General features: G+C 19.1%; 2 protein-coding genes across 3 annotated transcripts in view; one reads left to right on the forward strand and one right to left on the reverse strand.

Annotated features, from left to right (window-relative positions):
* LOC102680277 (wee1-like protein kinase) overlaps positions 1–3,784 on the reverse strand; it is a 9,327-nt gene extending 5,543 nt beyond the window's left edge. The window contains exons 1-3 of the mRNA XM_006625018.2: positions 3,652–3,784; positions 2,852–3,088; positions 2,463–2,775 (exon numbers count right to left, since the gene is read on the reverse strand). Coding sequence (XP_006625081.1) covers positions 2,463–2,715 — 253 coding nt within the window. The 5' untranslated portion in view covers positions 2,716–2,775; positions 2,852–3,088; positions 3,652–3,784. The remainder of the gene's footprint in view (positions 1–2,462; positions 2,776–2,851; positions 3,089–3,651) is intronic.
* Positions 3,785–3,819: 35 nt separating this feature from the next.
* On the forward strand, positions 3,820–10,287 carry LOC102681048 (anoctamin-1-like). 2 transcript variants are annotated; one of them, XM_006625025.2, is made up of 7 exons: positions 3,820–4,015; positions 4,296–4,529; positions 4,662–4,861; positions 4,960–5,060; positions 6,954–7,079; positions 7,165–7,644; positions 9,872–10,287. In XM_006625025.2, the coding sequence occupies exons 1-7, from the start codon at positions 3,945–3,947 to the stop codon at positions 10,271–10,273; spliced, it is 1,614 nt and encodes a 537-aa protein (XP_006625088.2). In that variant the 5' UTR covers positions 3,820–3,944; the 3' UTR covers positions 10,274–10,287. The 2 variants fall into 2 exon arrangements, with proteins under 2 accessions (XP_006625088.2, XP_031370688.1); XM_031514828.1 differs by lacking the exons at positions 3,820–4,015; positions 4,296–4,529; positions 4,662–4,861; positions 4,960–5,060 and adding exons at positions 5,652–5,959; positions 6,498–6,874.
* The last annotated feature ends 56 nt before the right edge of the window (positions 10,288–10,343 follow it).

Consider the following 10,343-nt stretch of genomic DNA (forward strand, 5'->3'; position numbering starts at 1 on the left):
AATCTTGTCGGTTGATTTCTGGGACTTCTGTATATAAATATATAGGGTATTAAAATATTCACAGGATTGTTTTAAAGACAAAAACAAATATAAAAATTGACATACAAAAATATCAGCTAAGGATAATTTATTAAATTATAAGTATATAAAGCATTATTTGCTAGATTTGTTAGATGACGCAAAATAGAGATAGAAAACACAGTTTATTCTCCATTATGTCTCTCCATCTTTTTATTGCATATATCATATATTTATAATTTAATAAATAAGCCTCAATCAAGATTTTTGTATATTAATTTCTTTTAGTCTTTAAAAATGAACAAAGATATCACATTAAAAAATAAATTTAATAATAAAAAAAAAAAATATATAATATGCATAAATATATAATAAATATATAATATGCAATATATAAATATGCATGCTATAAATTTAATATTTTATATTTAAATTTTATATTTTTTTGTGTTCATAATATAGTTCATAATATGTTTGTTAGTATTTGTTAATATTTTGATATAATGAAAAAAAATTGTTTGTTATAGCATTCATTGTAATATTGTTATAAGACATTACATTGCATATATACAAAAATATGTTTCATTTAGATATTATAAGAATTCCTAAAGCATAACTAACAATAATCATAATTATAAACAAACTATCATAGATATTGACATAAATATATATAAAAATAGGTTGAAAAATTTTGCCTTCACAAATAAAAAATGAATAGAAATATCTTTATAAAACAAGATAATAAAAAAAACCATTATTTTTTATTTTTAAAATTATACATTTATTTATTCACATAATCATCATTTATTGTAATATATTTTCTCTAATGTTGCATTAATTTTTATAATCTTGAAAATTATTCATGAAAAAATCTTGAAACTATTTTTTCATTTCTGAAATCTTTTCATTACAATTAAAATGTTTGCTCTTCTAGTATTTAATTTCAAAAATAATTAAAATTATTAAATAAATCATTATATAATAGATGCAGTTTGGAGAAAAAATTGACTTTTTTATAAATGGATTATAAAAACCAGCATTGGTGAAAATGTATTGTTATAAGTGATGATTATATAGAAAAATTATGTTAATTATGTAATTATGTTATATAATTTTAAAAATAAAAAATAAAAGTTTTTTTTTTACTGCTATTTTATAAAGATATGTCTTTCCATTCATTTTTTATTTAAATGAAGGAAAATTTTTCAATCTATTACAATGTATTTTTTTCATAAATTAATAAATATACAAAAATTAATAAAATAATTTTATTTACAATAAAATAATTTTAAAAACAAGTCTTGGAAAAGATGTTATTTCTATTTTTTTAAACAATGACTTATTAATTTTTTGTTATTTAAATAACTATCATTGAATCTAATAATATTTGTTTGAAATATTTTTTTTTTTGATTTTTTTATATGATTAAAGAGTTAATGCAAAATATTCTACATTATCTAAAATTATATTGAAGAAAAAATTTATATCATATATTTTCAATAATATGAACTCTCTTCGTCATATTTTTTTATATAGAATATTCTTTATTGTAATTTTTTAAATATAAAAAAAATATATTAAATAAGTATCATTAAGTTTAATAGCAGTTATTTAAATAATGAAAAATAATAATATACAATATAAAATAGTAATATATTTTATTTAAAAAAAAGGGAAAGCATCATTTCTTCTTTGAGACTAAGTATTTTTTCTTTCTAAATTTCTTAAAATTTTTTCAATTCAATTTTTTATTGCTTTATTTACTAATTAAACTTTTAATTTTAAAAAAAGAATTATGACAATATCTGCAATAGTTTTAAAGAAAACAACTTATAATAATTATATATAATAATTATATATAATTATATCAACTTGTCAACATTTTATCAGTTTGTATATATACATTCTTTTTTTTTCAAATTTTTATATAACATACATATATACAATTAAAGAAAATCTAAAATAATAACAGTACATAGTATAATTATATTTACTGATTACTTCTCGATTTCTTTTTTTAATTATATACATGCAAGCATGATGTAAAACAATTGTCCATGAAAAATATCAATTTTCCCACACCATGCATATTGCTTAAAATAATATAAAAAATTGAAAAAAAAAACATGCTTAATTATAAAATAAATTTTTATAAATACAAAAGTAAATATATATTAATAAAATAATTATATAGAATTACGATAATGAAAAAGTCATTATAGAATGAAAATTAATATAATACTTAGAAATTTAATATTATATAAAAAATATCTAAAAATACTAATAAAAAGAAAATACAAATAAAATTAATTTTTGATATAACTACATAAAAATATATATAAAATAATGAAGAATACCTTTAAAGTCAAGATCTCGTGATCTTACAGTCAAAATTTTATATAAAAACAACTTGCAAAAAAAATAAAATTGAAAATTATACTAACCTGTCATGTTACTGATCGGCGTCTTATTGTTATTAATTGGCACAGATTGATTATTTTCACTGTCACTACAGTCCATTGTATTACTAAATGATAATTTTCTTGGTTGAAGTGGGGGTGAACATCCAAGATCTTCTGCTGAAGAATCTAAAATATCGTCAACATCACAACCGGAGCTATTCGTACGACAGCTAATGTTTAGCTCCTCGTCCTGAATATCGCATGCGTCGAAATGCAACTTTTGTGCAACTTCCATGTTTTCAAATTGTCACCATACGTTTCCTTGTATATAATCACCTCGTATACACTAATAATACTGAAATAAAATAAATACTAATTACAATATCTTATCAATTACATTTGAAGACATTCATTCAAATAATCGCTCGTACCACGCTATGTTCGTTATGGCGGGTGGCCCAATGTTACTTGGGAAATTACAGCTAACCAATTGGAAGCTTCTTCGAGAACGAGAAGCTATTGAATTTGATATAACGCGTTTTGCTATTGGTTGTAATTATTCACAATGTTAATACATAGTAGCGTCATCTGCACACATTTTCGAGGGTGAAACCATTCTCAGTCTAATTCTAAAAACTTTATGTCACATTTTATTTTGGAAGTTTCACCTAAAATCGAAGAATATTTAAAAAATATAATTTCTTGTTGAATAATAGATGAAAACAACTTCTATCTTTGCGTTGATAATTTTATTTAGTAAATTAAACAATCTTCTATAGAAATAATCATATATTGACAAATTATATTATTAATATATAATCATAACGTATAAATTTCAATTCAAAAATTTATAAAACAAAATTAATTTGAATATAAATTTCATAACTATGAATTTAAATATCATAAATAGATCAAATTATTTAAAATTTATTTAAAAAAAAATGTTATTAATGATTATCATATTATTTATTAATTGCAAAAAAGAATTTATTTATAATATTCTGTTTCTTTTTTAAATTATAAGTTTCAGGAAATCTAGACACAATATATATAATCTGATTTCCTGAAAAAAAATGAAATTATTCAATTTAAAAGCAAAATTCAATGAGAATTAACATGCAGCGAACATACTGTGATTTAAGATAAATAAAAAAAAAAGTTTTTTTTATATCTCTTAAGTGAAAACATTTGTAACTCACGTAAGGAAAGAAAAATCTTTTGCGTCTTTTACCTTATTCAGACAAAGAGCCTTACGGAGCAGTGAAAGAATTTTTATCGAGCAGCTGCAACCTGTAGCATTGTATACACGACATTGGTTGTGTTGGTATAGTCGGATCAGTGGTAGGGGTAACATAGTAGTTCGATATGCGATATGATGGGAATTTTAGTGCCTACGATGGGTTTTTTCTAAAACGATGCTACGACGCCTTGCGGTGGAGATACGAGATTCATAGAATAAAACAGAAAGGATAGTTATTTCTTTATCATACATTTAAAATTAAGAAGTTCAAGTACTAAAAGATAATGGCAAACGTAGAAATTGACATCGTAGGTGATATGCAAATACCACAACAAAAACAAAAATCTAACACTGGGTAATCTTCAAATACATGATACATGGATGATGATGAAAAATAAAATGTCAAATATTTATTATCTAACCTATAAGAAAATTTTACAATGTTAATGACATTGACATCTTATTAATATATTTGTTAGTTAATTAAAGTAACCATATTCTCAAATTATATTTATTTTTAAAATTTATTATGTAAATTTTTCTTTATTATTAATATTTAAAAAATATTTTTTAATGTTTAATTATTTTTAATGAAATATTAGTAATATTTATAATATGTATATTTTGTTTTATAGGTTTGAATTCTTACAGATACCACAACTCCCACTTAATAACATAGGATATCCTCAAGCTCATGAATGGATTGAACACAGAAAAGCAAATATTAGATCATGGTCTTTGTTTCTTAATACAAGCAATATAAGACCTGCTCCCAGTTTACCAAGATTGAGTAAAAGAATTGTTAGAAATATTGAATATTTCCAAAGCAATTATTTATTTGTATTTGTTGGATTAGTTATTTATTGTTTGTAAGATTTATTACATTCAAAATTTATTCTTTAGAATAAGTATATTTTAAAATATAATAATCTCAAAATTACATATTTTAATTACATACATTTTAACAATTAAATACAATATTTAATTACATTTATTTTTAGAATTACATCACCATTGTTGCTATTCGCTGTTGTTGCATCTCTTGGCACTTGTTACAAAGTTTCTCAGCGTCATGCTAAACAGGAACTTATGATATTCAATCATAAATTAACATTAGCTCAAGTTTATACTTTAGTAGGAATTTGTTCATTACCAATTTTTTATTTGGTTGGTGCTGGTGCAGCTCTATTTTGGGTTCTTGGTAAATAAAATAATTCTATTTTCATTTTGATATGATAATATACAATATTATATATGTGTATAATATTATATATTATGTATATAAAAATTTGATTTTAGGTGTATCCTGGTTTTTAATAACTTTACATGCAGCATTCTATAATATAGATTCTGTATTATGTCCAGGAGAAGATGAACTTAATTCTTTAGTTATGCAAGAAGTATGATCTGTATTGTAAGAGATTAATGTATAATAAAAAACAAAAATACAAATTTTATGTAATATGTAAATAATATAAAATATTACATATTTGTATTATTAAAAGATGTATTTTAATTTTAAATATCTTGATAAATTTTAATTTGAAATAATAGATAATATATCAAATAAAAAGAATCTTTATATAATTTTTATTTAGAGTATAGAAAATATAATTTACATTTAGTATAGAAACTATAAAAAAATAATTTTGTATTATCATTTAAAAAAATAAAAAAATTATAAATTTAAATTAATTTAAATTTTATAAAATTTTATAAATTAAAACAAAATTTATTTTTTTTTTTATAATTTTAATAATATTTAAAATTATTATTCAACAAAATATATAGCAAAAACATTAAATAAATGTAACTTTATATAAATAAATATAAATTTAAATTTTTTAAATCAATTTAAATTTATATTTTATTATAGGAAAAAAATTTATTTATTTAATTTAAAATTTATATAAATTAAATTACAAAATAATTGGCATCAATTTATTATCACATAATCATTTAATACATTTTTGTATCGCTTACATGTTAATATGATTCACGAGATGCATATGCATTTATATATGAATGTATATTATATATTTATCTCATTACATGTTTTTTTTTCGTATTTTTTTATACAATAAAATTAATACATTAAAATACGTCACATTTATAAAAATACACATAAATTAATCATTTAAATTAATTATTTATAAAAAAATATAAATAGTAAAGCAAAGGTTAAAAGTGCTGTATAATGGAATTCACACAATTCACACAATTATGTGACAATTTCCTGCTTCATATCTGAACAGCATCCGGAATTAAGGGTTCCCAATGGAAACATTATAAAAATTTTGTAAGGATAAATTTTAATTGTTATTTCTTTCGTAGAAAATTTAATGTTGTAGTTAGTTTTACATTAACACAATATAATACGATCTAACATTTTATATTGTATTAAAATTTATTTATATTTTTTGAATGGAAAAATGCATTTTTTTCAAAATTGAAATAAATACTAAAAATAATTCATAATATTTATTTTTAGAATTTATTATTTATTTCTAAATTTTTATATACATTATAATATACTATATATTTTAATTTTTACATGAAAATATTTATACTTTTCTAAAATATAACTTTTAAAATTTAAAAATTTATTTGTCACTTATTATTTTTTCTCTAAAAATATTATATAAATAATATAAATTTAATAAATCTTAATATTGCTCGTATTCATTATTTTATTTATGCCTTAATATTCATTTATTTTGTAAAATATAAGTTAAATTCAATATAAATTCAATTTATTATTAGTTAAAATGCTTCTATAATTATATATTATAGTATTTTTTTTTATATAAATTTTTTTTTATTTGGCTTGCATGTAGTATATGTTATTTGATTCAAATAAGTAGAATTTGAATATTGATCAATTCAATTAAATATGGAAGAGGAAGATGAAGAAGTTTCTATACCATGGATACAAAGACATGGAAATAATATATCTGAAGCAAGTCTTTATCGATCAATACAAAGTAATTTAAATGCAGGATCTGTACAAACATTATATCAAAGTGTTCCTAATATCTCATTAAATAATATTGGAAGCATGAATACTTTAAATAGTATGCATAGTGCAATTTCTATGGAAGATATTCAACGAACACATAATGATGATACATTAACTTTTAATAATGATACCAATGAAACAATCATTGATGGTAGTTGTACAGATTTACGAAACAGTAAAAGAAGTTCAAGATCGGTAAATTTATAATTATATATGTATTTTAATATAAAATATAAATAATAATTAACATGAAACATTAATCTTTTTTTCATAGGCTTCAAAATGTGGAACAATTTTTAGTTTATATTTTCGTGATGAAATTCGTACAATTGATTTTGTACTTGTTTGGGATGAATACAATGTAGAAGCTCAAACGTACCGTTGTATTGAATATAGACGTGTAAGTTATATATAGTTTATATAAATATATAATATAATTAGAAATAATTTTTGTTTTGTTTTAATTTTTCATTTTTAATTTTTAGATATTTGAAAAAAATTTAGAAAAGGAAGGTTTACAATTAGAATATGAACAAGCAGAACCAAATGGTTTACATTTCATAAAAATTCATGCACCTAAAGAAGTATTAAGACGGTATGCTGAAATATTAAAACTTAGATTGCCAATGAAAGAATTACCTAGCATGATGATTTTTGAAAATCGTAGTAATACATTAATTAAAGAAGTCAATTCATTATTCAAGAGAATTATGAAAAAGTATTATGTAAACCAAACAATATTTCCAACTTTAAAACATAATTTTACAGCTGTTTATAGCCGTGATAAAGAATATTTATTCAATTTGGATTCACCAAATTTTTTTACTACTGCAACACGTGCTAGAATCGTACAATTTATTTTAGATAGAACCAGATTTACTGAAACTAAGGATGATGACTTTGCATTTGGAATAGATAGATTGATTTCGGAAAAAGCATATATAGCCGCATATCCTCTTCATGATGTAAGTTATTTTTTTGTTTTTTTCATTGTATTTTTTTAAATTCTGTATTTATTATGCTAATTATTTTAATTTTATGCTTAAATTACATATATGTATACTCATATTTTCTTCAGAAACTTTAGGATTATAGGATTATTATATGGAATACTTAAATGTATCTATATATGATAATATCAACAAAGCTTATTATTTTATGCTTGCCCATTTTAAGTTGTTATATTCCAAACAATCAATTATATATTGAAAAATTTTTAAATTAAATATTGAAAAAAGGATAATAATAAAGGACTCAATAATTTAATGGTTAGTTGTTCATTTTCAATTATTTTGATCTTATATTAAATATATGTGATGTATTATACTTGTTGTGTTATGTAATTCATTTTTATATACTTATTCATATCAATAAAATATATCTTTTAATAATTGAATTTTAATATAAATATAAAAATAAAATGAAATTATATTTTTTAAATTAAATTACCCTAATATATGAACATAAAAAAAAAATAAAAATAAATGCAAAATTTTTAATGATTATTTTTACTAACTTTTTTTTATATTTAATCATTTATATATTTAGTAATAATTATTTTTTTGTTATTTTATTATAGGTTTTGTTGGTATATCATGTTTAAGACTTTAGAAATTTTTTAAAGTATTACTTTTTTAAATATTTTGTGAATATTTTATTTATAATATATATATATATATAATNTTTAAAATATAGTATTTAATAACTGAGTACTGTATTTATTATTTATTATATATTTTTATGTATTTTATGTTTTATTATATAATTTTATGTGTTTTATCCTTAATTTTCTTATACTAGATAAAATATAGCTAAATAAAATAATATTAATAATTTAATTAAAAGTTTAAACTATTAATATAAACTATTAACATAGAAAAAAAATTGAACTTAATTTGATTATAAAATAGGTGGCAATAGCTTGTAATAAGAGAAGTTCTCCAGTCCAAAAATTTTTTATTTTTACAAATTTATTTTAATCCTTATATAGAATTAAATGTCCATTTTTATTATTATTTCATGAATACTTTTATCAATTCATATTTTTTATATGATAAAAATTTTTATTAAAAATTTTAAATAAATAAGCTTCAATATTATTTATGTTATTTTTGCATTATATAATGTATGAACAAGTTTCTAAATAAGAGAAATTATAAACAAATTTAATTAAATAATTATGAGAAATTTGGTTAAATAAATTATGAATGAAAATTTTATAAAAGAATTATATTTATTATAAGAATATTATCTTTTTGATATTATTTTTATTTATGATTTTAAAAATATAAATCATAATTATTAAATAAAAACAGATTAATATCATAGAGACTCAGAATAAGTAAATATATATATATATTTATATAATGTTTATATTACAGAGTTTATATTACAGAGAATAAGTATATATATATATATATTTTATATATATATTTATTATTATATATATATAAAAGAAAAATTAAGAGTATATAATATATAAAAAAATAAAATAATTGCTATATATTTGATATGATCTGAATAAATGATTTAAGATGCTTATAATCAATTTCTTTCTATCTAAAATAGTAAACTGAATTTTAATTATCTATTCAAGAAATTAGAGAAAACTAGAAATTAGAAAAAAAAAAATTTGTTTATTTTTCGATTTTATTTTTTCATAATTAAATAATACCTAAATAAAAATAAAAAAATATTTTAATTTCATTATATCATACATATTTTATATAAAAAAGATAATGTTCAAAGTTTATTGAATTCTTTTTTTCAAATATTAAAAATATTTTTAATATTATTTTTCAAAGAAGAAAATTTATTTAAAAGAAAATATATTTATATTAAAATTTATGCTATGCTAAAATTTATATAATTATTTTATAAAATCAATTGAAATTCTATTTGACAAAAGAAATCTTAGAAAAAATTATTATTTTTACTGATATTTAATATTTTTTTCATAATAAATATTTTCTAATTTTTTAAGTAGTAAATAAATATCATTTGATAAATTATATTTGATTAAAAGAAAATTTTTGTTTGAAAATATTATATAATATTAGAGTTTACGAATTGTAAAATAAAATAAAAAAGTAAAAAAAAATAAACAAATAATTTAATAAAATATTTATTAAAATATTATAAATATTATTTATTTAGATAAAATCAATTTATTTAAAATATAATTTTTTTTAGGGTGATTTACAAGCACCAGATTCTATGAGATATCTCTTGTACAAAGAATGGGCAAGCATAAAGAAATGTCTTCATTATCAACCATTAGATTACATCAAAGAATATTTTGGAGTAAAAATTGGACTTTACTTTGCTTGGCTTGGATTTTATACACATATGTTGATACCTGCTAGTATTGTTGGTCTTTTATGTTTCATATACAGTTGCGCGACTTTATATTCTAATGAACCAAGTGAAGATATTTGCAATTTCAATGGTACTATTGAAATGTGTCCTTTATGTGATCATTTTTGTGGATATTGGGATTTAAAAGAAACATGTTTACATGCAAGAATTACATATTTATTTGATAATCCATCTACTGTTTTTTTTTCTATATTTATGTCATTATGGGGTATGTAATAGTAATATTAATATAATTATTCTATATATATATTATATATTTTATATATTTTATAATATATATATATAT

The sequence above is a fragment of the Apis dorsata genome, unplaced genomic scaffold (genome assembly GCF_000469605.1).
Source record: "Apis dorsata unplaced genomic scaffold, Apis dorsata 1.3 scaffold_1214, whole genome shotgun sequence".
In the NCBI taxonomy this organism is placed as follows: Eukaryota; Metazoa; Arthropoda; class Insecta; order Hymenoptera; family Apidae; genus Apis; species Apis dorsata.

Bases quoted from the DNA above. Each gene is read 5' to 3' on its own strand.
- LOC102681048 (XM_006625025.2), top strand. From the start codon at position 3,945: ATGGCAAACGTAGAAATTGACATCGTAGGTGATATGCAAATACCACAA. The intron at 4,530-4,661 runs GTAAGATTTATT...ATTTATTTTTAG, and splicing joins GGATTAGTTATTTATTGTTT to AATTACATCACCATTGTTGC. The intron at 7,080-7,164 runs GTAAGTTATATA...TTTAATTTTTAG, and splicing joins GTTGTATTGAATATAGACGT to ATATTTGAAAAAAATTTAGA.